Source organism: Mustela lutreola, chromosome 2 (genome assembly GCF_030435805.1).
Source record: "Mustela lutreola isolate mMusLut2 chromosome 2, mMusLut2.pri, whole genome shotgun sequence".
Taxonomy (NCBI): Eukaryota; Metazoa; Chordata; class Mammalia; order Carnivora; family Mustelidae; genus Mustela; species Mustela lutreola.
In genome coordinates, this window is record NC_081291.1 from 66,121,403 (window position 1) to 66,135,130 (window position 13,728).

Genomic DNA, 13,728 nt, shown 5'->3' on the forward strand with positions numbered 1-13,728 from the left:
GGTGATGCAGAGCACGAAAGGATCTTCTGAAGGTGGGAGTCACCGTGGAAGAATCTTGGAACAGGAAGGGTCAGGATCAGGTTTTAAAGAGATGAGAGCTATAGCTGGGAGTGAGTTGGGGATAAAGATGCCCCAGGGCTGGAAAACAAAAGTGAGTTGAGGGTAAACTTGAAATGTACAGGGATGTGAGATATGGCAATTAGTACTGGGAGAGGAGAGTGTATGCAATAAGAGGCAGTTCTCTCAGGGGAAGGATGGATGGACGAGAGAGGATGGATGGATGGACGGATAGTTGGGTGTAGTTGAGCCAATCAGGCAAAGCCAGATTTGAATTCTGAGTCAGCTCTTACTAACTATGTAACCTCAAGCAAATTAGTTACTCTCAGTCATTGGCACAATAAGTATTTGTTTAATTTAATAAATGTAAAATTAGTATGACAATTGCAAACTCATAGGAAGCTAATGAGAATTGAATAAGATAATGTGTATAATGGGCTTGGCTCAGAGTTTGATAAACAGTAAGCACTCAAGATAAATGATAGCTGTGGTCTGTGGCTATCATCACTGTTGCTGTTATTAAAGAGGCTGCCCCTGGAAGTCAGAACGTCTGGGTTCTGATTCTGATTTTTTTTTCCTTGAGATCAAATCAGGTCCTACCTCTTTATTCTAAAGATGGGAAACTGAGGCTCAAGAAGTGACATAGTGGTGACAGAGCTGGGCATGTGACTACTGTCTCCTGAGTCTAAGAGACAGGGCCCCACTGGCTCTGCCCAGTTAAACACAGACAGCCATTCTCTAGGGGATCCCGGGTCAAGCCTGGCAGAGAGCCTGGTGGCTTCTGAAAGGAGCTTCCGGCACCATCACTGAGGTTGGGTGGAAGAGAAGTCTATTGCTAAGAGAAGCAGAAGTCCAAGCTTCCTCTTACTGCAGAGCCAGCCCTATCTTGGTCCCTATGGCGCAGGTGACCCCCCCAGGCAGGCAGGTCTCCTATGCTGCAGAGTGTGAGGATTTTTTTCCTTTATTACTTTCCATATCTAGACCTCTAGATCGTTTTCTTGGGGTCTTCAATTCTTCAATTCTTTTTCACAAACCAGAGTCCATTTTGCTATAAATCTACTTTCTTTCCTTCTATATGCAAACAGAATGGAAAGCTCTATTACAGTCTACAGGTGTCTCATGGCGCAATTGTGCCAGCCTTGTGTGGGCTGGTCCTCAGGTGGCGGCTATGTAGGTTTGCAGTTAAATGTGGTTTTATAGGAATGTGACCATTGGGTGGCATTGAGCTCAAGTCAAAGTGATAAAGATCTCTGGTGGCTTCCCTGGATCACTGAGCTGTGACTGAATTGAAGTTGTATTAAACTTGGGGTTCTATTCCAAGGTCATGTCCTTGGAATATAGCTTTGTTTTATTTCATCTGGATAGCTTTATTGCTACTGTGTAAGGTTTTGATTGTCTTGAAGTTAATATATTCTCCATGGTTTAAATGTTACATGTAAAGAAACAAAACCACAACAATAAGCATGGGAAAATAATCTTGGTAGGGGAAAAAAACCTTTCTAAGCATGTCATTAAAGACCACTTCCATAAAAGAGAAGATCAGTAAATTTGAACTTTAGCCCATCATCTGAAGAACAAATGCAACTTCTATTCCTAACATTGTGGGCCAACTAAAAATACAGCAAATGTTCTTTGAAATGCATATCAAAGCTCATGAGAAAGTAACAAAAATCCCGTAGTGCCAGAAACAAAGAGGAACTTAAAAACCATAGCAGTAATCATGTGAAACGGTTCTGTAGTTGCCCTGGTGGGAGCCAAGAGCAGGTAATATTGCTGATTTGGGTAATCTGGGGACATGGATTTTAGTGTAACTATAGAGACAAGGCAGGTCTTTAGACAATGTGAGTAAGGGTTGGAACTGAGTAGCCCCATAAGAATATAACCCTATTTTCAGTAGAATGGTTAACCAGAAAAAAACTCCTGACACTGAAATTGGGAAATGATAAAGGAAGCTTGTCATTCTCAGCCAGGGCTGAAGAAGAGGGGAAAAGTAACCTCTGGAAGCTTGTGACTGTGAATTTGGCCTTATATAGATTTGGAGTTCAAATTTATAGCTCAGTGTTTCTGGGACCAGTGCCTAAAAATTTAACAGATAAAATGGATCCTATGATATCTTGGGGTCCCTGCAAGAAGTAATCACAAAACTTCTCTGGAAAGACATACTTTTAACCCAGGTCAAGCATATTCTCCAAATTACAAAACACACAAGGAAATAAACCACAATGAGGAAGAGTCAGCAGACAGATGGACATAGACACACACACACACACACACACACACACACACGCTTATCTTCTTAAGAACGTCACATAATATAACTGTCTAATACAGATTATAAAATAAGAATGTTCATAATAACTAAAGACATAGAAGAAGGAATTAAACATTAAAGAATAATATAGCTTTGGAAAAGAACCAAATCAAATTTCTAGAAATGGAAAATATAGCCACTGAGATTAAAATCTCAATGTATAAATCAAATAGCACATTCATATAGCTAGGGAGAGAATAAAATTAATATAATTTTAGATCTAAGGATGTTTCCCAGAATGTAGAGAGATGAAGAGAGAGAAAATATGAAATCAAGGTTCAGAGACATGGAGTCAGAATGAGGTCAAGCACACAGCTGATTGGGGTTCCAAAGGAAAAGGTAGGACAATGAGGGCAAAAGAGTGTTCAAGAAAAGAATAGGTGAGAACTGATCAAAGAAATGAACCCTTAGATTCAGGAATTACATCACATCCTCACAGGATAAATAAAATATCTAGACACCATGAATGTAAAAAGCAAAGACATCATACAGCAACCAAAACAAGAAAGATAGCTTACTAAGGAACAACAGTTAGATAGATGGCAAACTCTACAGTAGCTTCAACAAAATTCAGAAGACAGTGGAATAATCATTCCGAAGTTCTGGGAGAAAACAGTGGACACCTTGGAATTTTGTATCCATTGTCCTGCCATTTTCGAAAGACACTGATTACTGAGAGTCTACACACACACAAAGTACACAAAAATCTGTATGTCAGAAAGAAGTAAAATGATTGCAGAAACAGGATTTGAGAAGAACCTGAAAGGATTAGTAAGAATGTGGGTAAAGCTAAGCAAGCATTGACTGTAAACACAAGAATAAGAAGAGTGCTGATTGCAGGGTATAAAAAGTAGGAACTAAAACATTGGAACTAAAATGTCCCCCACTTCCTGGGAAGCCACCATCAGCACTGCTCAGTGGCCCTCCCTCCAGGAGTAGCATATAAAATAGGCATGGAGCAGGGATTGGAGGTAAGAGGGGCTGAAGTTCATGTACACTCTGAAATAGTACCTTAGACACTCTTAACTCAAGCCTGATTGTTAAAACTTTTAGAGTATTCTAAGAGGATAGGGATGGGAAGTCTTAATTGCCAAGCCAGAAGAAAGGAAAATGGAGAAATTTTACAACTTAATCTAATAGAAGAAAACAAAGAGGAAAAAAATACAAGATACAATAAAATAAAAACAGAAGTCCAAATATACCAGGAATCATAATAAATAAAGGTAGGGACCACAGACACCAGTTAAATGACAGATTGTTGGTTTGGTAAAGAAATCAAATGAAGTTATATGTTTTTTACAGAAGGTACCTGAGTATATTTTGGGATCCAGAGTCCTAAAAGGGATTAAATAAAAAGAGATGGGGAAAAAAATAGAACAGGCAAATACTTTAAAGAAAATTGATGGAGTTATATTAATATAAAACAAAATAAACTTTAAAGAAAAAGTATTATTAAAGGATAAAGAGATATAAAACATAAAGATGAAAAGAACAACTCACCAGGAACATATCATTCTACCTGAATGCGCTAAATTACATAGCTTCCAAATATATAAAGCAGACAGAAAGATCTATTTAACAAGACCACAATCTTAGTGGGAGACTACCCTTCATAACTCACGGGTCAAGCTTACAAAAGATCACCAAGGATCTAGAGGACTTAGATAACAGAAATGAAAAGCTTGACTTAATGAATGTACAGAGCACAACACCCAGTAGTTAAAGAAATCATACATGGAACGTTTACAAAATGACCACATTTTATGCCTCAAAGCAAGTCGCAGCAAAGATAGGCTATTGTGCAACCTTCAATCTCCAGGCATTGCCCAATTAAAATGTATGTGTCAGAATCTCTAAAAATGCTCATTGACTATGCAATTCCATTTCCAGAAATTTATCCTAAGAAAAGAATTGGGCAAGATGTTTTAAAACAAGTATGTGGAAGGATATTTATTATGGTAATGTTTCTAATAGAGACAAAAGGCCCATCACAGGGAAATACTATGGCACATCTGTGCAGTGGAATATTCCACAACTATTCAGGAAGGAAGGAAGGAAGGAGGGAGGGAAGGAGGGAGGAAGGGCAGAAGGAAGAAAGGAAGGAATGATGGATGGAAGGGAGGAAGGAAGGGAGGGTAGAAGGAAGGAGGGGAAGGAAGGAGAAAAGAGATGCTGTAGATCATTTTTCATTGACATTGAAGGATGTTCCCAGGAATTAAGTTGCGAAAGCAAGTTTACATAAAAGATATTAAAGAAATATGGTCAAGGAGAATTCAAAGTTTCCCAAAAGTACCCCCACTTCCTGGGAAGCTACCATCAGCGCTGCTCAGTGGCCCTCTTGCCCAGAGTCAGGGGAAGTGGGTCCCCACCCTCCAGTCTCTGACTGCCAGATCCCAGTGAGCCTATAAAACATGCAGAGTTGTTTGAAGGCAGCCCCTGCCTGGGCCTGGCACTCTTGGCTTCTCACATCAGTTATAATAAATAATGCCATGGTAACAATAATGGGCCTGTGGTGGGGAGCATCTGCTCTGCATCCATTAGCTCTAACTCTTAGTAACTTCCTATGGAGCTGTCCTTATCCCCATTTTACATATGAGGACACTCAAGGCTCTGGGAGATGAGGAAACTGGCCTGAGATCACACAGCAGCAGACCCAGCTTTGGAAACTGAGTCTGGCCGCCATTCTCTACATGTCTTTAAACCAACAGGCTTTGATCACATGGCCTTAGAAAGCCTGGGCTGGTCCTTTGGAAGGAGGAGTCTGGCACCAAAATTTATGCCCTTATAAATCAGTGGTTCTCAAGCTTAGCTGCATACTAGCATCACCTAGGAAATTAAGAACAAAAAACACTTAACTCCTGGGCTGTCCTCCAGTCCAATTTAACTAGAATTTCTGGGAGTGGGACCCAAGCATCTGTATTTTTAAAGCTCCCTAGGTGATTCCAAAGTGCCCCACATTTGAGAACCAGTGGCCTTTCTCAAACTTAGAATCTGGGTATCTAGTCAGAATACAGGTTCTGCTCGAGCAGGGTCAGGGGTCTTCAAGATTCAAGCATCCAGGTGATGTTGTTGGTTCCTTATCACTTCCCCCAAGAGGCATTCCCCAAGAGCTTCTGCTATCTTGCTCTTCTGACTTCCAATGCCAACTAATATGTGCTCTCTTACTGCCAAGACAGATTTGCACTTGGGCAAAGGGAGGCAGGATCTCTCCTGAGTACTCACACTCATTCCTGTCCCTGAAATGAATGTGAGCACTCTTGGGTCTGGTGAACTGGCCTTAAGAACACACCCACCCTGGGGTCCTCAGAAAGGTGATAAGGGAGACCAGAGGGCCGGCAGGGGTGAGGGGAAGGGGCTTCGCAGGCCCCACCCTTAGGGATTCTCAGGGAGACCCAGGGCAGGGAGTGTGGCTGACAGGACACAGGGCACGCAGGAGCTGAAGGTCGGAGGCCCAGCTATTTGTATGTTTATATTCAACAAATATTGGGTGGTTGCCTACTGGCTGGGCACCATTCTTGTAACGTAAGACAGAAAAGGTCCCTCCTGTGGAGCTTACAGTCTAGCCAAATCTGTAGCTACATATACAGTTTGTTACATGGTAGAAAGTGAGGGAAAGAAAAATAAAGCAGAGAAGAGGGAGGAGGAGTTTGGTGGGAGGGGGCCATGATTTCAAGCATCAGGAAGCCTCATCCATTAGGTGGCTTTTAAGCCCAAACTTGAAGGGAGTGAGCCCTGTGAATGGGGAGAGCAGAGGTGGTGCAAGGGAAAGGGAGCAGCAGGTACAAAGGCCCTGAGGAAGGAACAGTGAGGAGTCAGGCTGGAAGAGCAGTAGGAGATGGAGTCAGAGGGATGGAAAAATTATGGGTATAGAACCCCGAGACAGGCTGGGGTGCTGAGGAAATGGGAGAAGAACCCCAGCCTCCCCACACAGGAGGGAGCCCAGGCATTGAAGCTGAGGCCAAGAGATGTCACAGGCCCTCCTTTCCGTAAGACCCCAGCTGGTGGGAGAACAGTTCTCTCTGGGTACAAGCCCTGAGCGGATCCCTGAATTCACGAGGGCTGGCTGACCGGTGATGCCGTGGTAGCCCCCCGCCAGCCGTCCTGGTGCCCTGCCCCAAGGCCCATAGCAATCCCTGCCCCCTAGCCCACCGCCACAGGGCCTTATATGAGCAGAGGAGGAAAGGGCTAATGCAGGCATCCCTGCATTGCCTAGGAATTACCTTTGCCTCCCTTCAGCACAGAGCCCAGGACAGGGGTTGCCGAGGCCTGGGTGATCACCCCTGTTTGCCGACCCCAACAAGCTACTCAGTCTCGCTGTCTCTGACCTCTCCTCCCTCACAGGCCTGGTGCTATCTCTAGGGATGGTCTGGCCCTCCGACCTCAGCCCTCACCCACAGAAGACCTCAATGACTCCTCCCCACCCTCACAACAACCCCCTGAGATCCAAGAAGGCCTCGGAAGCAGGTCCAACTTCCTGCCAGCCACACCCTCCTAGGGCGTCCCCTCCTCCAGAAACCATGGGCCCCTCCAGGCTATTGGCCCACTGAGGAGCGGTTGGAAATGGTCACAGCTGCATAACCCACCACATGATGGGCTTCTTGACCACAGGACTCTGCTGGCCCAGGCTGAGGAGCTCCAAACTGTGTCTAACAAATGGAGGGAAACCCAGCCTTTGTCTACCTTAGGAATATTTCCAGAAGGAAAGAGGGGGTTGCTCTAAATCTTGAAGGACAACCCTAAGTTCATTTCCTGGTTCTCAGATGTACCGGCTACGTGACTTCAGGCAAATTATTAACCTCTCAGTGTCTCAGTTTCCTTCCCTGTAGAATGGGGATGATGATACTTTCTTTGTGGGTTGTTGGGCATATGCACTGCATTCTAGCCCAGGACTGGCATGTGGTCATGCCCTCAAGAAGAGTTGGGTGATTGTTATTACAGAGATAATAAAGCAGATAATAAACCACCCCAGTGTGTGGACAAGATGGAGCAGGAAGAGCATGGGCAGAGGCCCTGAGACACGGAAGCCGTGAGTGTTCATGGGAATGCGTGTATTTGGCACATGAGGAGTAAGAGTGCTTCCTGTGGAGACAGGGACTGGAGGGTGTCAGGCTGGGTTGTGATACCCCCCACCTCAGCCTCCCCTGCCCCCAGGTGCTTCCTAGAGCTATCATTCTCTTCAGGGCCTGAGATGGGCCTGGCTGTTTCTGAGGACCATGCTGGCAGATCATGGGTGGCGAGCTGAAGAGGGAGTGGGGACATCAGGCTGCATATGTCCCCGGGGGCCTGGTCCATGGCTGAGCAAGCACCCACTGGGAGCCAGGTGCAGTCAGAGCTGGCAGCCCAGGAGGGGGTTCCTGCAGGAGCAAGAGTCAAAAAGCGGGGCACCCCTCCTGGCCCGATGGTCTTTCCAGCCCAAACACTGGGAACCCCGGTCTCTCTGTTCCACCCCAGGTCTTCACGGGGATCTTCACCGCAGAGATGACCTTCAAGATCATCGCTCTGGACCCCTACTACTACTTCCAGCAGGGCTGGAACATCTTTGACAGCATCATTGTCATCCTGAGCCTCATGGAGCTGGGCCTGTCCCGCATGGGCAACCTGTCAGTGCTGCGTTCCTTCCGCCTGGTACCTAGCTGGGCCCTCTGCAGGAGGGAGGGGAGGGGGCCTAGGGCACTGAGGCAACGCCCTCTGAGGTCACCACTCAGTCACCCCTACTGTGATCCATCATGCCTTCTCCCAACAGCTATTTGCTGGGTACCCCAATGCTGGTGATGCGGGTGGTTGGGGGAGGGCAAGAAAGGAGATATCCTTCTGGGAAGCTATGGGGATGGCCATCCTGATGACTTGCAAAGCCCTTTATGGCTCACCATGCCCCCTTTAGCCCTCGTAGTATCCCAGGAGAGGAACTAGTATTACTACATACCCATTCCACAGATGAGGAGACTAAACGCCAGGTGAAATGAATTTCCCAAAAGCCACATGGCAAATAACAGGTGGAGCCAGGCCTGCCAATAGCTCTCCTGGGGTTCTGCCTGCTGGTTTCAGAGTCAGCACTTTGGAAACTCTAACGTGCCCGCAAATCATCTGGTGATCTTGTTAAACTGCAGTGCCTAATTTAGTAGGTCTCGAGTGAGGCCAAAGCTGCTGGTCTTTGGACCACTCTTGGAATGCAGAAAGCCTGAGAGGTCCACACATGGGGCTGGAGGTAGGTCAGGGAAGGCTTCCTGGAGGAAGTCTGGGCAGTGTTGTTAGGTTCACTGGAGGCTTGGAAGGCAGGATGGTAGAGGCAGTAGAGAAAGCCCAAGCTATAGGTTCTAACCCTGACTCCACTGCCATGAACTAATGGACTCAGATAAGTTACTCCACCAGAAGGGCTGGCTTCTTCATCTGCCAAAGGAGGCAATAACTGTGCCTACCCCATGTGGTTGTCGGAAGCTCTGAATGACGTGAGTATCCTAAGCACAGGCCTGGCACAGCAGGTATTCAATAAATGCTAAGCATCTGGCCCCCTTTTCTGTGATAACTGAGCAGAGAGAAGGTTGGAGGGAATGGGGCAAGTCAGAGATGGATTGACCTGATGAAGATGAGTCTGGAAGAAGAAGAACACTCCATGCTGGAGAAGTCTATGGGAAGTTCCTGGCAGTGAGCCTGGGGTGGGTAGGAAGCTGGTATGGGGATGAAGAGCAAGGCTGAGTTGGGGAGATGAAGCTGGAGATGTTGACCTGACTCAGAGCTGAGCTCAGCGGAGCTGCCCTCAGGCTGTAGAGAGAAAGAGCAGTGTGTGCTTCTGGAGAAACACGTGTCCAAGGGCCCCCTGGGGTTTCAGGTAGGAGCTAGCAGGGGGTGAGGGTATCCATGGGCGGCGGGAACTAGAGCCCCTCACAAGGACACCTCCCTCCCCAGCTACGGGTCTTCAAGCTGGCCAAATCATGGCCCACCCTGAACACCCTCATCAAGATCATCGGAAACTCGGTGGGGGCACTGGGGAACCTGACGCTGGTGCTGGCCATCATCGTGTTCATCTTCGCTGTGGTGGGCATGCAGCTCTTTGGCAAAAACTACTCTGAGAAGAGGTACCGCATCAGTGACTCAGGCCTGCTGCCCCGCTGGCACATGATGGACTTCTTCCACGCCTTTCTCATCATCTTCCGCATCCTCTGTGGGGAGTGGATCGAGACCATGTGGGACTGCATGGAGGTGTCTGGGCAGTCACTGTGCCTGCTCGTCTTCTTGCTTGTTATGGTCATTGGCAACCTCGTGGTAAGTTGGCCAGTGGCCCCATATACACCAGCCCACCGGTCATCCCTCTGCCCATTCCCTTAACTTCCTTCCATCCACCCACTCATTCACTCAGTGAGCTATCGAACTGTCCATTTATCCATCAATCTCATCATCCATCCATTTACCCATCTGTCCACCTATTCATCATCGATCCTTCCGTCTATCTACTCATCCATTCATTCGTCCACCCACTTATGCACCCATTTACTCATCCATCTGTGCACTTATCACCATTCCATCATCCACTGATTCTTCCATCTCTCTACTCATCCATGCATCTTCCTATCCAGCCATCGATCTACTCATCAGTCACCCACCCGCCAATTCACCCATCCTTCTGTCCACCTCTCCATCAATCTGTCTACTCAGTTACCAGTCCTCCTCTTTATTCACTCACTCACTCACCCAGCCATCCAATCATTAACTCCCCACTTACTCATTCTCATATCCATCCGCCCATTCATTCACCCATCATCTATCTGCCCATCAACCACCCATCCGTCAGCCGCTCTTCATTCATAAACACACACACACACACACACACACACACACACACACACATACACCCTACCTATTCATCCACCCATTCACTCATCCACCCAACCATCTATCCATTCATTCATCACCCATATTTTTATTCTCTTATCTTTCCCTCCACTCACTAATCCAGCCCCACATCCATCCGTCAACCCACAGTCCATTCACTCATTCACCAGTCTTCTTCATCTACCTATTCATCCATCCAGCTCTCTACTCACTCACTCATTGACCCATCCATCCATTTCCATCACTCCTCATTTACTCCTTCATTCATTCACCCACCTAGGTACCTGTTTTTTCATTATATACTCATTTAATATCCATTAACTTACTTATTTACTCATCTGCCAACTACTTCATTAGTCACTTGCTGTTCAATGATTTATCACACAGGTTTTCAGTTCAGCTTAACAAACACTTCCTGTGCCCCTGTTGCATGCAAAATATTATGGCAGGAACTGCTGGGAATACAGAATTGAATGTGGCCCTGCCGTGGCTTACCAACTGGAGAGTGGGGAGATGGAGAGCTCAAACAGGCCTGAAATAACTCTTAAGTTGGTCAGAATGATCAGAAGCATTAAGGAGTATCCCTTGGGTGCTGATCCCCACCATAGGGGAAATCAAGGAAGGCTTCCTACACGAAGGTTTGGGGTAGATGTGATTGGTGATACTAGAGTGGGAAGGAACAAAGGGAGCAAAGCACAGGTGCAGTAGATGTTGGTCCAGATAAGGCAGGATCCATGGGAACTTGTATGTCACCCTGGGTAGTCGTGGGGGAGTCCGAGCTACCCTGTCACAAGGGACCCAGCCTTGCTTCCCTGGCCATCTGTGCATCCTAGGACAGGTGCCTCTTGCCTTGTACCTTACAATGTGGGGAATTCTGCAGTTGAGAGAGATCAAAAACCCCAATGTCAGAGAAGGAGCTTTGGAAAGCTCCTTCTTTGGAAAGCTTCAGGTGGAGGCAAGTGAGTGATTCAGGAAGAAGTCAGTGTCCACTGTGGATGTGGAGCTACTTGTCTGGGTACACAGGTGGTCCACACATGCTCAGACCTCACATCTGCTTGATTTGACTCTTGCCAGTGTGGACAGCATAGACTCCCATCACCTCATAGAGGCCTCAAGTACCAGGGGCTGCAGTTTCCAGACAGATCCCTTCCCCAAACCTCCCTGGTTCTCCTCCAGATGTGCCCTAACCATGCAAGGGTGGGCCCAGGCCAAGTTGGTGGTCAGGCTGTCTCTAGCCCCACTTGTTGGGGCCCAGAGAGGTGGCAGGGCATCGGTGCACACTGCCAACAGAATCCAGCTCTTGGGCTGCACCCTCTTCCTCATCTTCAACTGGCTGCCCCTTGGGCTGGAGCCTCATTCAGCCCTGGCCCTGCTCCAGGGGCCAAGACTATGTATTCTAAGGAAGCTTATGAGTATGCCAGGCTCTCAGACCAGGGCCAGGCCCGCTGCCCTCATGCACACAGCCCTGCCATTTCCTAGCGGATCTGCCTGGGGATGAGAAGATTAGAGGCTGCTGGAGGAGGGAAGCTAACACAGCCCATGCTGCCCCCTCCCTGGTCGCCTCAGGAATTGGGCTGCTGTTGGGCGTGGGTGGAAGCAAGATTGCCATTGAAATGGGAAGTCATGATCAGGCAAAGGCTGGGGAGCAGCAGCCCGATTGAAGGGGAAAGCACTGGAAGAAGCCAAACCTGGGCACCAGGCCACAAGGGAGGAGCTGGTGTTCTTGTGGGGGCGGACAGGGCTGCCCCCGCACCACTCCCCTCCACCTTATCCCCTAGCCTGGGCTCCAGATACCTGGACGTGAGGCATAGGTGAGGGCGGAGGAAGCAAGGTGGGCAACTGGGAGCCGAAGCAGGCCAGGCCCAGGCCAGCGTGGCCGAGGCTGGGGACTCAGCCAGAGGTCAGTGTAGACAGCAACCCTGAATCATGTCACGTGCCCTGCCAACCAAAGATGACATTTTGACTTTTGACAGGTGTCAAAAGTGATCCTCTCCCCATACAGAATGCCAGATCCTGCCTCTTCCCCTTGCCATTCTGTCCTCCTGAATGTATATTGCTTCTTAAACCAAAGGCATGTTTCTGACTCCTGGAGCTCCAACCTTACCACTGCTTTCCTCAGAATTCTCATCCCTAGCTCTTTGAGAGGCAGGAGGTGTGTCTTCGGGGCTCCTGAGGAGCCAAAGAGGGGCCCATAGTGGGTTTCCAGTGAGAACCGCACACCTACTCTCACATATCTCCCTGCCATAGGGGTCCCCCTTCAAGGGAACTCTCTGCGGGGGCTGGCTGGGTGAAGGAGGCGCCAAGCCCAAGGTGGGGAGGGAGTGTCTCTGGCCTGTCAGCTCCAGAGCCCATCTGACCCATGTGAAGGAACAAGCCTACTGTCATTTTCATTTACCCTCCACGAGGCTGGGAAGTGGACCCACGGCCACCCTCTTGTCACTCCATGAAAGTGCTCTTTCTTTTTTTTTTTTTAATTTTTTTTAAAGATTTTATTTATTTATTTGACAGACAGAGATCACAAGTAGGCAGAGAGGCAGGCAGAGAGAGAGGAGGAGGCAGGCTCCCTGCTGAGCAGAGAGCCTGATGCAGGGCTAGATCCCAGGACCCTGGGATCATGACCTGAGCCGAAGGCAGAGGCTTTAACCCACTGAGCCACCCAGGCGCCCGAAAGTGCTCTTTCTTAACAAAAGCTAAAGCTTTGCCCTTCCAAGATGCTTTAACAATAGCAGTAGTCCAGAATTCTGCAGAGAGAGATGAATTTTGCACACCTCGCTTAAAGAGTCTCAGATCCCTAGCTCCTGATAAATAGCTTAAGTACTGCCCTTCTGGCACTTGGCAACCCCAGCCCCTCCCCTGACTCCTGGCAGCTCCGACACAGGTCCCTGCACCTCCTCCCCAGTTGTCTGGTCCTGTACCCAGCGCCCATCCCAGCATCCCTCACTGCCTAGACAGCCACCTCTCCATGTTCTGACCCCGCAATTAGTCCCAGAGGCCCGAGGATTGCCCTTGCCCCTTCTCTGCTCCATCCCTCACGTCCCTCACCTGGAAAGCAGAGTCAGACCTGGGGACACATGTAGAAGGTGCTAGATTTTCAAATGTTGAGACAGCTCAGAGGCCCATCACAATCCCTTCTTTCACCAATAGACATAGAGGCACCTTCCCAGGAAAGTCCTCAAGAGCTCTGCATTGCTTCTGGGTGGGATTCTGCCTTGTCCCTGGTGATCTCAGTTTGGAGCCCACTTCCCAGGGAGAAACTCCATGCTCATTCTAACCCCGCTGTCTGCCATTACTCCCAGGCAGCAAGACCCCATCTGCAGGCTTCATCCCTGGATGAACCCATGCTTCTCCCTTAGACCCCGGGCCAAGACCCGAGATCTGGGGCCGAATGCCCTCAACCCAGACTGCATTTGAGCAATTGGGAAAAGGGATGAGAATTGGTCTTTCATTTTATAGCCAAATTCACTATATTCAAGAGAACTGTGGGGTTAGGATGAGGGCCAGAGCTGCTGGCCATCAGCAATCCTTAAGGTCCC

At 48.2% G+C, this 13,728-nt stretch overlaps 1 protein-coding gene across 5 annotated transcripts in view; it reads left to right on the top strand.

The window, feature by feature from the left end:
- The window catches only part of SCN5A (sodium voltage-gated channel alpha subunit 5), a 94,607-nt gene that overhangs the window by 49,308 nt on the left and 31,571 nt on the right, over positions 1–13,728 (top strand). For all 5 annotated transcript variants that reach the window (XR_009350841.1, XM_059162056.1, XM_059162058.1 and 2 more), the window contains exons 15-16: positions 7,820–7,993; positions 9,272–9,628. Coding sequence is in view for 4 of the 5 variants with exons in the window: in XM_059162056.1 (XP_059018039.1) it covers positions 7,820–7,993; positions 9,272–9,628 (531 nt within the window). In the remaining variant the exon portion in view is untranslated. The remainder of the gene's footprint in view (positions 1–7,819; positions 7,994–9,271; positions 9,629–13,728) is intronic.